This window comes from Bos indicus x Bos taurus, chromosome 2 (genome assembly GCF_003369695.1).
Source record: "Bos indicus x Bos taurus breed Angus x Brahman F1 hybrid chromosome 2, Bos_hybrid_MaternalHap_v2.0, whole genome shotgun sequence".
Taxonomy (NCBI): Eukaryota; Metazoa; Chordata; class Mammalia; order Artiodactyla; family Bovidae; genus Bos; species Bos indicus x Bos taurus.
The window spans coordinates 25,992,480-26,007,051 of NC_040077.1; the positions used below are offsets into that span (position 1 = coordinate 25,992,480).

At 44.1% G+C, this 14,572-nt stretch overlaps 1 protein-coding gene across 1 annotated transcript in view; it reads right to left on the reverse strand.

Moving 5' to 3' along the window:
• Positions 1–12,937: 12,937 nt before the first annotated feature.
• LOC113880990 (myosin-IIIb-like) overlaps positions 12,938–14,572 on the reverse strand; it is a 36,855-nt gene continuing 35,220 nt past the window's right edge. Inside the window, exon 6 of the mRNA XM_027523728.1 lies at positions 12,938–12,941. Coding sequence (XP_027379529.1) covers positions 12,938–12,941 — 4 coding nt within the window. The remainder of the gene's footprint in view (positions 12,942–14,572) is intronic.

Below are 14,572 nucleotides of genomic sequence, written 5' to 3' on the forward strand. Positions count from 1 at the left end.
GGCAGGGGCTTCTCTGATAGCTCAGTTGGTAAAGAACCTGCCTGCAATGCGGGAGACCTGGGTTTGATCCCTGGGTTGGGAAGATCCCCTGGAGAAGGGAAAGGCTACCCACTCCAGTATTCTGGCCTGGAGAATTCCATGGACTGTGTAGTCCATGGGTTTTCAAAGAGTCAGACACAACTGAGCAACTTTCACAAAGTGGGGTAGTAGAAGGAAGACTATGAGCTCCAGAAAAGAAGATCATCATCAAGGCAAAAACAAAACACACTTTCGACCTGTTGCTTTAAAGTCACTGACAGAATAGTGAGCCGTGGCAGGTAGAGGCAGACCACCAAGGCAGGACCAACAGCAATTCTAGTGATGAAGGAGACAGGCCAATTTCTCTACATTCACCCCTCGTGACCTTGACCTTGAACTGAAGAGTCCGAATGTGTGAGACTCAGCCATATCACCTAGGAAAAGTCACTCTCAGCCTCTGGGCTGCTCATGGTTGCACTGAATTATATCAGTGATTGTAAATATTTTAGGGTCCTGTACCATTTTCAGAGCTATGGACCATTGTATTAGTTTTCTAGGGTTGCCATAACACAGTACTACCAACTGGATTGCTTATATTTTAACTCAAATACCTCTGTTAAGACCATATTTCCAAATAAGGTCACATTCTGAGGCATGGAAGGTTAGGACCTCAATATAAGTTTTGAGGAACACAATTCCACTCATGACAACCATTTTTCTAAAACTGGCCCATTTTGCATTCAATCTTGGCTCATTTACAGACCCCTTGAAGCTCATCCCCTGCTACATATTAGCTTCTATTAACTGTGTGTCTTGAAGCAAACCATAACTCTTTTGAGCTGTGAATCCTCAACTCTAAAATGGCAAAAACCCTACCTATCAGAATTACAGTGGCAATTCAAAGAAATTACATATAAGACAGTAGATGTAAACTGTGAATGACAAACAATTGCAGAAGCACTATTTACAATGGTTGAACTACAGCCCAAAGCTACTGGTTTAAGAGTGGTCTCTAAGTATTTTTGAATGTATATTTTATCAGTAAGAAATTTTTGAGTGCACCCTCTAATAAAAACTTTCCTTTCTTATAAACTTTATGCAAGTGTTACTAAATTTTAAAAATGAAGATGATGAAATAATGCTTTTTAACAGTATCCCCAGAACATTCAGCAATTAAACTAGAAAGATTTGATTGTGTCATATTAATAACTTCTTGCTCAATATACACTGAGGAGATTTATCCTAACAGTAGTGGATATAAATCGATAGTTCAAATACTCTTCATAGTAATATTGAATTTCAAAAAATGATTTCTTGGCACAGCTGATTAGCTTATCATTGCTCTTAACTTCACGTGGCTGATGAAGACTGTCATCATCTTGATGAAGAAGGTCATCATCTCAGCAATTTTTCTGATGCTCAGATGTGCTTGCACTAGTAGAATCAGACACAATCCACAGTTCCTTTGCAGAACCCTTTTAAAACCACTTGTCCATTTTGTGAAGAATTCATTAGTTGACATTTGATGGTATTTGCCATATTACCACTTAATGAGGCACCCTTTAACTTCAGTGCTTCCTGCTGCTGCTGCTGCTAAGTTGCTTCAGTCGTGTCCAATTCTGTGAGACCCCATAGATGGAAGCCCACCAGGCTCCGCCATCCCTGGGCTTCTCTAGGCAATAACACTGGAGTGGGTTGCCATTTCTTTCTCCAATGCATGAAAGTGAAAAGTCAAAGTGAAGTCACTTAGTCGTGTCCGACTCTTCGAGACCCAATGGACTGCACCCTACCAGGCTCCTCCATCCATGGGATTTTCCAGGCAAGAGTACTAGAGTGGATTGCCATTGCCTTCTCCATCAGTGCTTCCTAGGACTCTACAACTGAACCTCCAAGTAGGCCCTTCTCACCCTCTTGGCTATGGAGCTCCCTTATGATTCATCTGCAGATCAAACCAGAAATGACTATCCAGCATTTGGACTGAGTGAAGGCATTAGTGTCAATCTTCAGAGTCAGTAATAGGAAAGCATAATTCGTCTCTTGGTTTCTAGATTTAAAATGCATAGGTATAGAAGTTTTACTATTTCTTCTCTGCACCCAAATAGGTTGTTCTGTATACTTCCCACACTAGAGACCACTGGACAGTCAGTACATTCCTGTATTCCTCTTCTCCCTTAAGTGTATGTTTACATAAATGAGAGTGTCTATTGAGTAACTGATGCAGCCAGAAGGATTAAATTTGGGGCAGGAGAATAGTGCAGGAAATCGGAGCAGGTGGGAAGGAGGATTTGTTTCATTTCTGTCTCCTTGGATTTTTTAAAAGAATGATGATCAAAACAGAAGAATCTGTTACTCTTGGGATTTGATGCTACTCTGTCAAGAGAGGAGGGCCAGAAACTGACCAAAATAATGAGGCCAAGGCATTGACCTTGATCAGGCTTTTCTGGCTTTGAAGATGGAGAAGGAAGGGACCAAAGAGTACAGGTAGTCTCTAGAAGCTGGAAAAGGCAAATAAATAATGAATTTTCCCCTACAGCCTCCAGAATGGAACTCAACTCTGATGACTCCTTGATTTTAGTCCAATGAGACCCATTTCAGACACCTGACTTTCAGAACTGTAAGATAAGACATTTGCATTGTTTTAAGCTACTTACATCAGTGTCAATTTGTTATAGCAGGAAAAGGAAATTAACACAGGGGGTGTGCACCCCAGATCTTGTTATTATGGGGTTGAGCCTGAAGACATTAGAAACAAATATAAATTAGTATTATCCTACACATGCTGAATGACTTCCAGAAACTTCCAAATCAGGCAGAATCCCTGTAATTTGGTAGCCTAGAGATGACTAATTTCAAACCCCTTCTCAGTCCTTCAAACACCGGTTTCCCATCCCCTCATTTTTCCAGAAGGAAGGCATCTATTAATAGAAAGTGATATTTTCATCAGAGCTAGAGGTGGACTGCAGGGTAAAGGTAGAGGAGAGGCCACACCCATCAAGACTGACAAATAATACATCATGGTGGAGCTTCCAACCCAAGGGACAGATGGCACAGAAAGAGGGGTAGGAGGGGACCAAGACTCGAGAGAACAGAGCCAGGGTTCACACAAAGAATACGAGGCCAAAATAAGCAGCTGAGAGTTTGTATGCAGAGGGAGCAATAAGGCCATTGGTCCAGGAGGAGACCCTCGCCTCCTCACCATTCTCTGAATTGGCCACAAGCTACAGGTGGAGTTAAGAACCAAACGTGGGTGAAGCCTGGAAGTCAATGTCCATATCCCCCAGCCAGGACCTGCCATCATGCTTGGGATGCCCATCTGCCCTCTGTGCAGCGGGGAGGCCCTTTGGGAAATGGGAAGCAGACGATGCTGCTCATTGGATCATGCTCCACTGTGCTTGGCCCAGCCAAGGTAGACATGTGGGTCTTCTGGGACGTGTTCACCAACCTCACAATACCTGTCCCAGATAGGTGATGGGCCTGCCGCAGCTACTTCACAGTGCCTCTAGTTTGAATTGTACCATGCAGTTCCCTTTATGCAAAGATGGAAATATCAAAGGTCAAGAGCCATCCCCTTCTATTCTGCACTCCATCCAGAAATCCTGAGTCTGGAAGGAACTCAGAGAAAAAATGCAGAGGTCTGTTCTCCATGCTGAGCATTATGGAAGAGAGCAGCTCTTCCCTGCCCAGGTAGGGCTGGATGGGGAAGGAAGTCTCGGCTCACTGGTCCAGAACAAGGGAGAGGAGGAACTCTCATGCACCCACTTCCTATCTAAGTCCTGTTAGGCATGATTTGTACAGAAATCCCACCTGGGGGTTGATGGAATGGAAGCCTGGCCAATCTAATCCCTGGGACCCCCAACCCCAGGACTTTTCTATGCTACCATTTCCCTCCTACCCCAATCCCCTCATCCATAATCATGCCGTACACAGCCTTCCAGGAGCAACAGGCTCCAAAGGAGATAAAATCACTGGATTATTTCCCAGGGCTGCCATAACAGAGTACCACAGACTACATGGATTAAAACAACAGAAATTCATTCCCTCACAGTTCTGGAGACCAGGAGTCCAAAATCAAAGTGTCATCTGGGGCAGGCTCCCTGGAAAGGCTCCTTTCCTTCCTGTGGAAAGATTCTCCCTGGGCTCTCCAGCTTCTAGTGGCCTAGGTGCCCCATGACCTATGGCAGTGCAGCAGTCTTCCCGTCTTCACGTGCCTGTGTGTGTCTAGGTCCAAAACTCTTTTCTCTTCTAAGGACACCAGTCATAGTGGATTAAGGACCCACTCCGCTCCACTACGACCTCATCTTAATCCAGCTAACTACCCCTGCAGTGACCTGATGTCCAAATAGTGTCAGTTCTGCGGTATAGTGGGGTTAGGTCTTCAACATACCTTTTTAACAGGAGACATACCACAATTCAACCCAGACAGGCATTCCTGACTATTCTGCTGAAATCCTTTTTATTGTTCCTGATTTTACATTCTTCATAATGTACAACACCACACTCCCATCTGTATCATCTCTAATTTCTCAATTCTCAACCATGAGGTGGGGATGGGGAAGGTAGGAACCAGAATTACCAGGAGAGACACTGTAGTTTCGAAATATAAATAGACAACTGTCTGATTGCTGTTTCAGGGCCAGGTTTTTCTCAACTGTGGGTGCATTTTAGAGTCATCTGGGGGAACTTTAAACTGCAAACAGTATGCATGTTATTACAAATGTATAGACTTGTAAAATTCATTATATATTAATATAAATGCTGAGCTTGACTCCAGACTGATTACATTGGCATCTCTGGTGGTGGTGCCCAGGCACTGGTGTTTTTCAAAGCTCCCAGGGGATTCTAAGCTGTATTTAGGACCAAGGATCTCTGTGCTGGGTGAGACTTGCTGCTTAGGGAATGGCTCCAGCCCTGCAGTTGTTGACGACGTACATTCCTCTCTACTGGTACCCAAGGAGCGTAGGGAGGGTGCTGAAGGAAACAGTTTACACGGGCCTTGTTATCTGAGTGCAAAACATTCTGCTTAAGTTTGGTGCCATTGGTGTGCCCCACCCCCAGAGGTGAAAGGATGGACTGGTGACAGAGCCGGAGCAGAACCAAGTGTCTGAATCCCACTTTGAAACGCCAGCTTCAGCTCTGCTAGAGTTCTGCCAGGGTAGGAAATGCCAGACTCTCTTGTGGCAATTTGAGTGTGGTACCCATCCTTCCAAAGGAGTTCTGATTGGGATGGAGCCAGTGTGGGGGTGGTGTTTGTTCTGACTTTCAAGCCTCATGTTAATCATGAAAGACTGTCCTACTGTTTGACCTACTGAACTTATGCCCCAACTAAGGTCATTTTCCACCCGCGCATTCTCAAGCCATGGCTCTCTCAGTCTATATAGCTCATCAGAGTTTCCAAGTTTACTTATTTGTTAGAGAATCCCATTGTTCTTGGTGACAGAGGTCTTTGGGGAATTTCAAGTCTGGCATTCGGCATACCAGCTACCCTTCCGTGAATGTGATCAATAGGCTAATGACCTCCAACTCGTTACACACTTTAAAACATTCAGCAGACAGGAAGGTCAGCAGAGAGCCCTACCCAAGGCCTCCAGGACTTCCCACCATGGTGACACAGACAGCATCACCCCATGCTCCTCGATATATACATCCTTCCTTGGCTGTGATCCATCACCACTACCATCCTCCAGCCTGTGTTTCTCCATCTTGGCCACAAAAACATCACAATAGATTTTAACCTAAGGGCAATATTCCAAATATATTCTGTCTGAAATAGTCCCTATTTGCATTTGTCTTGCAGTAATACCAAACCACAACATTAGCTGGACATGGCTCATTTTTAGTGAACCCAGCCAATTCATAATGATCACAGATTTCTCTTCTAAGAATTCATATTTAAAATTTTAAAATTAAAATTCATATTTAAAAGAAAAAAGAAGAACCTTAGTAATTAGCCCAGCATAAAATCAAGCTCACGAGGTAGTAGTCTGCAGGTCCTGCTTTCTTTACTTTTTTGAAGAAGTGAAGTACATTCTCCCTTTCCACTCTTCGAACACTGTTCCGGTTCTCCAGAATTCTTCCAAGATCACTGTGAGTAGGTGGGCAGTCTCATTTGCTCAGTCCCTGGGGTATCACTCCTCTGAGCTGAGAAATCTGAACTCGTCTGGAGCAACGAAGTGCTCTCCTTACAATCCCTTCACATGGCTTGGGTTTCAGTCTCCCATTGCCAATGTTTTTAGGCTTTCCAGTCTGGACTGGAAAAAAAAATCATTCCCAGTCTTGACAGAGCTCTCATTATCGTCCCTTTACCTAGGGACATGAAATTACTAGAACATGGGGGGAGGGTGTACCTACCAAGAGGGTTAAAGGGACCTGCAGAGGGAGGCAGCCAAGCCCCCATGACACAACTCAGCCAAGTACAAAGCTGCCACCAAGATGAAACTGAGAGGAAGCGAAAGCCCTGCAGCCTCAGTCCTCAGAGGATGACAGTATCGCCACTCATTGTAGACATAATGAGAGAGGGGACCAAGGCCTGCTCTGCTCCCAAGGGGCATTCATCGCATTCATGGGTATATATGGGGACGGGGTGGGGGTGGGGGCGTCCACATCTCTTAGAAGCATGGGTGTCAACTAAGGAATTGTGATAATGGATACTCTGCCTGAGGCAGAGTCCCTCAGGCAGAGGCAGTAGAAGTATTGATAGTAAGGATTTATTGAGAAATCCGTCTTCATTCTCAATTTCCCATATAATCATCAATAAATCAATTAGCTAAACTTTCAAATGATTGATCTCATAGGTAGCCCTTTTGAAGAGAAGGTTTCAACTCCTGAGCTACAAGAGAAAGCAAATTTCTCACAATATAAATACTCTTTTGAGGTTTTGTTCTTTGATAGCATCCAGCAAAAATCGAATGCTTTCTATATACTGTCCTGAGCAATTTACATTCATTAACTGCTCACAACAACTCTATGAGGCTAATACAGCCTCAGCCATACCTCCATTTTATAGAGGAAGAAACCGAGGTGCAGAGACAAGTGACTTGGTCAAGTCCACACAGTTTGAAAGCAGTAGAGCTGGTATTTGAACTCATGCAGGCTGACTACAGAACACTGGGGTAAATGAATTGTAAAAACAGCTCAATTTTCTACCCGTCCCTGTATCTATGTCGGGAACCCTATCACCAGTGTGAGAAGAGTCCTGGCCAGCTTGCTAGATGATGAGAAAACACACACAGCAGAGCCAAGTCATCCTAGACAAGGCCATCCTAGACCAGCCAGCCCCCAATCAAATCCCCAGCTGACCACAGGAAGGAAGCATGAGGAAGCCCAGCCAGCAGCCACTCAAGAACCCAGACTTATGAGAGCTAATAAGTGATTGTACAATTAAGCTTGGGGGTGATTTTTTACCTACCAGCAGATAACTGACACAAACATCAATGCCTGACCACTACCCTATATTTTCTTTCTTATGATCCTGGCTCCACCTGATTTCAGGACTTTTCAGGAAAGGACAGCTGCAGCTGTAATGAGCCTTCATTTTACCACCTTATCACTGCTCATCCTTGTGCTGTCCCTGCCCTACTACTATGCTAACCTGTAAAGACAGTCTATCTAACTATTCTTCACATTTACTCCTGTCCCCCGCACCCGGCCCTGCCTCCCAGAATCAAGAGGAAATGAGGGTGCCGCAAACCCTTCAGTACTATTTCAAGTTCTGTTGCCTTGCCTACCCTCTTTGCCCATCTCTCCACCATTTAGGAGCTAAGTGGAAATTAGCCAAAGTGACTGGGGCCGAAATAATGAGATCAGAGTCAGGAGGGAGAGAGCTTGGATAGAGCTCGAAGTCAACACCTCTTATTCTCCAGCCTTTTCCTCCTCTCCAGGTGGGCTTCCTCTCCACAGGGATGGGGACCAGCACTCCCTGGAGGCACGCTCCTGCTTTGCCACCTGATCTCCAGATGAAACCCTGCAAAGATGAAATTTCCCTGCCTGCCAGGAGTCAGGAGGGGCAGCAAGCTGCACCTCCACAGGAACTAAGAGCCCCAACTGCTCAACTCAAATTAAAAAAAGAGTTTGGAAACATGTTCCACAGAGTGGAAGCCTTCTTGGGGCATTTCTGCCAGCTGCCTCCAGCTACTCTGTTCTCAAGGTAATGGAGAGGATACAGGAAGGAGGGCACCCCCAAGACATCCTGAGAGGTAGGGGCCACAAGCCACTAAAACGGGACTAAATCTCCCAAGAAAGAAAAAGAGGCATAAAAGATTATTGTTTTTCTATTGGAGTATTTTTAAACTTATTTTTGCTCTTAGGCACTTAATAAATGCTAAATGATGCTAATTCTCCTAGCTCTTCTTGCTTTATGAGTGAAGCCTGGATTGTGAGGGTTCGTTGCTCAGAGAGCCAATAGCTAAGTGACTTGGGTTGATGAAGAGAAACCAAAGTTCCCCCGGGGTAAACCCAGCCTTACTGTGCCGTTAAACACCCACCCCCCTAAGTCATTACATTCCAACAATAGTTTAGTTTTAATTTCTTTTCCTTATATTTCACAGCCCTAAGGGAAAATGTCCTGTGACAATTCTACAATACTGAGACAATTACTGGTGACTCAGGACTCCCTGCTGCCTCTACAGCATCTCACAGCTGAGGAGCCGGGTTGCCGCCCATTGGGAACAATCTGGCCTGTGAATTAGGAAAGTCAGAATAAAAGGAATCTTTACCTTTTAAAAATGATGGAAATTCGATGAAGTTAGATGAAAATTCAGCCCAAGAAATGTATTTCAGAACAGGAGTCAACTGTAGGCGTTGAGACCCTGAGGAAATCTGTCACATAGACTCCTGCTTTCTCAGTCCCTTCTCTTTGCCTTTTTTTTTTTTTTTCCGCTGTTTGACTTCTGCCCATTTTACCTCTGCCAGTGAATGGAGCAGTGAATGGAATGTAAAACCACGTTCTTCTCAGGCAAAAAAAAAAAAAAATCCTATCTTATTCATCTTGCACTTCTAGCACTCAGCCCAAGCCTGACTTAGCAAGAACCAAGTTAGAGAAGTCCTGGGTTGGAGGGCATGGTCCATCCCTAATTTCCAGCAGACTGTGTTCCTAAGCACTCTTGTGAATGGATAGTTTAGAGCATGGAAAGCATTTTTTCCCATAAGCATGAAGTTTAAGACACAGGCTGTCCTCGGACTCAATTATAAAACTCGAACTGGCCACGAGTCTAATAATACTCCAAGAGTGAGAACTTCCGTTGTTTTATTGCCTCCTCCCAAATAACCACTTAAAAGTTTCCATGAGAAAATACATTCCAAAGCAGGATGCCAGGAACAGATTTCTGTTTCCTCCACAACCAAAGTGAGGCTTTCCTACTGAAAAAACAAGAGGAAAATGAAGGGGAGGAGATGCTACCAGAAGCAGCCGTCATGGCCACGGCAGGCACAGGCTTTACAAGGAGCACGGAATGGGATGGGAACGACCGGGCACCAACAATGACAACCTGAAATGCTGCTCTGCTTTTATATAATACATGTTCTTCAATTCATTAGTTCAAACACTGTCCTTAAGTGTTCTAAATCAGAAACTAAAAGGCAGTTGCCTGAAGGGGAGTTTGGAGAGGGGAGGGATTTCTGGTTTGGGAATCATTAATCACTGAACCAAGGAGGGCTGTGCTCCCCTGTGATGACACTTGATTTCTGTTCTTCAGTTCCTTGACTGACACATTGATGCTAATAAAATTCTAACTCTCAGGTTTCCTCTGTCAGTTTGAAATGGGAGCATGGAGAAGGAAGGTAGACTATAAGCTTCTTAAAGACTGGGATATCATTTTCATTTTTTTTTCCTGTGGATAATTTTATTCAAATTAAATATATATAACCCAGGAACAGCCCTCTCAGAAAGCTCTGAGAACAGTTCCCTCCCATTCATTTCTTTATACTCCAGCCCCCTCAGTGCTGAAATCACAGTCCATTAATAAATAAATACAACTGAAGAAAGGGCTTTAACTTTTCAAAGCAGTTGCAAAATGGGAGGTCTTCGGAGTCAAACTTTACAGATTCAAATCATTTTCCCTCCACTGGTGCGGGAGCAGGGCTTTCTCCCTGGAATTCCAGTTTTCTCCTCTAGAATAAAGGGGTGATAGCATCTACCTCAAGGGTCACTGTGGGAACGGAACACATCTGCTTTTTGTGAATTGCATAGCTCTGTGCCTGCCACATAGATGGCACTCAATTAATCTAAGCTAGGGCTTTCCAGGTGGCTCAGTGGTAAAAAATCTGCCTGCCAATGCAGAAGCCACAGGAGCTGTGGGTTTGATCCCTGAATCAGGAAGATGCCCTGGAGGAGGAAATGGCTACCCACTCCAGCATTCTTGCCCGGATAATCCCATGGACAGAGAAGCCTGGTGGGCTGCAGTCCATGGGGTCACAAAGAGTTGGACACGACTGAGTGACGCACGCATGCGAATATAATTCAGACAAGGATCCTGAGATGAAATCACCCTAAATTAGGATGAGGCCTAAATTCAATGATGAGCGTCCTCACCAGTCAGACAGAAAAGAAAAGTACACAGAGAGTCAGTGAAGAAAGCCGTGTGAAAATGGAGGCAGAGATTGCAGTGACGCTGCCACAAACTAAGGAACCCCAGGAGCCGCAGAATCTGGAAGTGGCAGAAAGGATTCTCCTCTAGGGCCTGCAGAGGGAGCAGGGTTCTGCTGACATCCTGATTTTGGACGTCTGGCTTCTAGAACTGGGAGAGAATACATTTCTCTCGTGTTAAGATACCAGGTTTGCAATAATTTGTTGTGGCAGCCCTCAGAAACTAATATATTTGGGGACAATTTGGAACAATCTAAATTTGGTGAGGAAAACAAGCCTGAATGTAAATTGGAATTATCATGAGTTCTTTTCCCAAATTGTGTACTAGAGGAAAACTCCTCTTTAGGAAGGAAAAGTCACTGGCTTCAGGGACTGGAATGTTCAAGCCATTCTGTCCCACCCACTCTCAGACAAGCACATTTCTGCTGGGAATCTTAAAAGCACTCTGCATTTTCCCACAGGAATGCAATGGAAGCTCTCAATGTGCAGTAAGACTCCGCATAGATTCAGCTGCTGCTGCTGCTGCTGCTGAGTGGCTTCAGTCATGTCTGACTCTGTATGACCCCATAGATGGCAGCCCACCAGGCTCCCCCATCCATGGGATTCTCCAGGCAAGAACACTGGAGTGGCTTGCCATTTCCTTCTCCAATGCATGAAAGTGAAAAGTGAAGTGAAGTCACTCAGTTGTGTCTGACTCCTAGCGACCCTATGGACTGCAGCCTACAGGGCTCTTCCATCCTTGGGATTTTCCAGGCAAGAGTACTGGACTGGGTTGCCATTGCCTTCTTTGAGATTCAGCTGCTATCTGGCCCCAGTAAACTGGCCAGTGACAGGGCTCTTAGTCCTCATCCAGTCAACGCACCCACGCTGGTCCCCACTGCCTCCCTGACCCCATCTGTGGAGGTCAAAGAGGTCATTAGCCAAAGACTCCCAGCTAAGGAAAGATACCTGGTTGCCAAGAAAGGAACGTAATTGTATATTTCTCCTAACTCCATGGGTTCTTGCAAATGCATCTATGAAGTAGAGCTCATTCTAAGTGAAAAATCTATCCAGGTCATCTGCAAGATCCTTCTAAGCCTTTGGAATTCTACAGGAGCCCTCAGGAGAGAATCGTGAGAGAGAGGTTGTTGAACCCACTGATGCCTAGAGAAACAGTTTTCCTTCTTTTCCTCTCCTCTAACTCCTGGAGAAAAATAGCAGCAGACAGCAGTGGCTGTCAGAGAGGGGTGACTTTTTTGGAGCAAAGGCATTAGACAAGATGACACATGCTGACAAGTTCAGCAAACAGTGGCTGCTCTGCCAATCAGCAGATAATTCCTGTGTGTTTGCAGTGAAGGAAAGATTGCGAGTCATGTCGTGATCAGAGACAGGTCACGAATACCCCACATGTCATCTTCTAAAGTGAAGGTCACAAGAAAGGGAGAGGTGAGTGGAGGCAGGGAGCGGAAAGCAGGAGACCCCTGTTCAGGCAAATCAAGCACAGCTAGGCAGATCTCGCCTGTTTTCTGACAAAGCCTAGGGAACCCCGATAATCACCTGTTCTGTTGACATCTGAGGCTCCCTCCTCACATGTAACTAGCACTGTGTTAAGTCCCAAGTCCTCTATCACTCACGAAAGTCACTCCTTCCCTGACTCGGGACAGGTTTTCTTTTCTTCCCTTACTTGGTAATTCACTCAATTTATTTCCAATCAGAGAAAGGTGTAGGCAAGAGGCAGGTAAGAAAGGCCACACACAGCAGCCTGGCCCCCAAGGGCACTCTGCAATGGACTTCACTGTTTAATTAAAGAGAGCTCCAGAACACCGACAACACTCATAACCAACGAGGAAGAAAAACATTCTGAAACCAAATAGATTCAAAGGGTTTTTGTCATTACTTGCCATTAGCTTTAGGAAAGGAAATGCTGAGGTAGAATGAGAGAGAGCCCCATGAAACACACAGGTAGATAACCTGAGTGCCTATCTAAAATGTGTAAATATTAAATTTCTCCATCAAAGAAGTTTTCTGAGGAAAGGATACTGTTTTTACCACCCAAGATTAAGAGGATGAACACATGAGCATACACACACACACACAAACACACTTGGCAATCTACAACCCTTCCTAAGAAAATTGTGTACTTCCAATTAACAAGATACTTTTTAAGTAAAAAACTTGGTGAGTATGCAGTAATTATAAACATGCTACATTAAAAAAATAAAATAAAACCTCCATCCTTCCTGTCCAAAAATGTCAAGCTGGCCATTACGGTTGTGGTAAAGGCAAGTGCTGAGCACACGTCATCACACTGAGGGCCGGCTAACCAGCTAGCGTTCACGTTCCCTAGTTCAACCTGATTCGTCAGCTGCACAGGAACCAAGAGATGGTGAGAGGGCCAGTGGTTACAGCAGGAGGAAAGAAAGCTTCAACCTACTTTGGGATAAGGATCCGTGTCACTCCTAAGATCCTTTTTTAGCAATTCACCTGTTCCTGAAGTCTGCCCTGTCCTGAGGCAAGCAATGGGAGGCTTGGTTATTTGTGTTTCAGATCTGGAAGCTTCTCCCAAGCCAGAAGACGGAGGGGAGTGAGAGTATAAAAGTTATTAGAGAGCGGAGGTTTGGCTGGGCACAGACGCAAACTAAGGAGTCACTGGAGATAAAGGGTCTGTTGGACACAGGCACATTCGCGTGTGTGTGTACCCATGCACACGCACACACACTTCAAAGCTGCCTCATATTTATCACCCTATGAAATTGTTGAACATTTGGTCTGTATACAAATGCACATCAAAAAAAGACAGAAAACATACCCAAGTAGATGATAGCCTATTAAAAGTACATACGTCTTGCTAATCAGAAAAGTGAAAGTGTTGGTTGCTCAGTTGTGTCTGACTCTGCGACCCCATGGACTGTAGCCCGCCAGGCTCCTCTGTCCGTAGGATTCTCCAGGCAAGAATACTGGAGTGGGTTGCCATTTCCCTCTCCAAGCTAATCAGAAACCACACCTTAATTCTGGTAATTGAGAAATTATGTGGCTACAGTAAATAAAGAGTAAGCCATTTGTAAAAAATCAAAACACACATATAAATTATTCCAGATACTATCTATCATTTTCTGACATATTACTTTACACAATACTGTTTTGGGGTCCTGCATTCTTACATTATTTTGAACATTCATCAGACTACTCATTTAAAAAGCCAGGAGTTTTGTCCTAATCATCTGGACTTGTTTTTATACTTTGGAAAAGTAAAAAAGACCAACTCTGACTTGGTTGGGAATCATTTTGGAAATAATGGTGGGTGGTTGTTCACATCTGGACTAGGTATAAAACCATAACATTACGGTGATGAATGCCACAGAGCCTCATCTGCATATAAATAGGCCTAATCAGAAATGCAAATTGCAATCAGGAGAAATTTTTAAAGGCTGTGATAGCTGTGTGATTGTGCAGATAAGGAAAGGTTAACACTTGTATTGTTAAAGCAGTTAAATGGCTCCCAGCCGGCCAGAGCCTTCCTTTGCAAGAGAAATATGAAAGGGACAAAGCTTTCAAGCTGCAACATGCCTGCATGGAGCTCCCAGATAGCTTCATTTTCTGTAACTAGTGCCTCACCAAACATCAGCCCTATTCTGATGAAAGACAACCAACAAGCCTCTTGTACAAAACCTTAATGAATATAGACAATAAAAAATATATTGGCATTTAAATACCCTTCAAACAGACCTCTTTCAGCACCATTTCCCACTGAGACAGAAATAAAGGGTTAGAGAGAAAATCATGACTGATGTAACATTTTTCTAAAATTTTTTAGTGCTGGTACACATTTTTTTTTCATCCCTAAATTTTTCAGCATACTGGAGAAATATTCAAACCGAAAAAAAAAAGACCAGATATGATTATATAATTTAAAAAGAAAACACTAGTATTTAGACAGAGTACTTAAGCCAAAGCTGTATTTTTAGTCTTGCCGTGCAAAGCCTAAAAAATCAACAT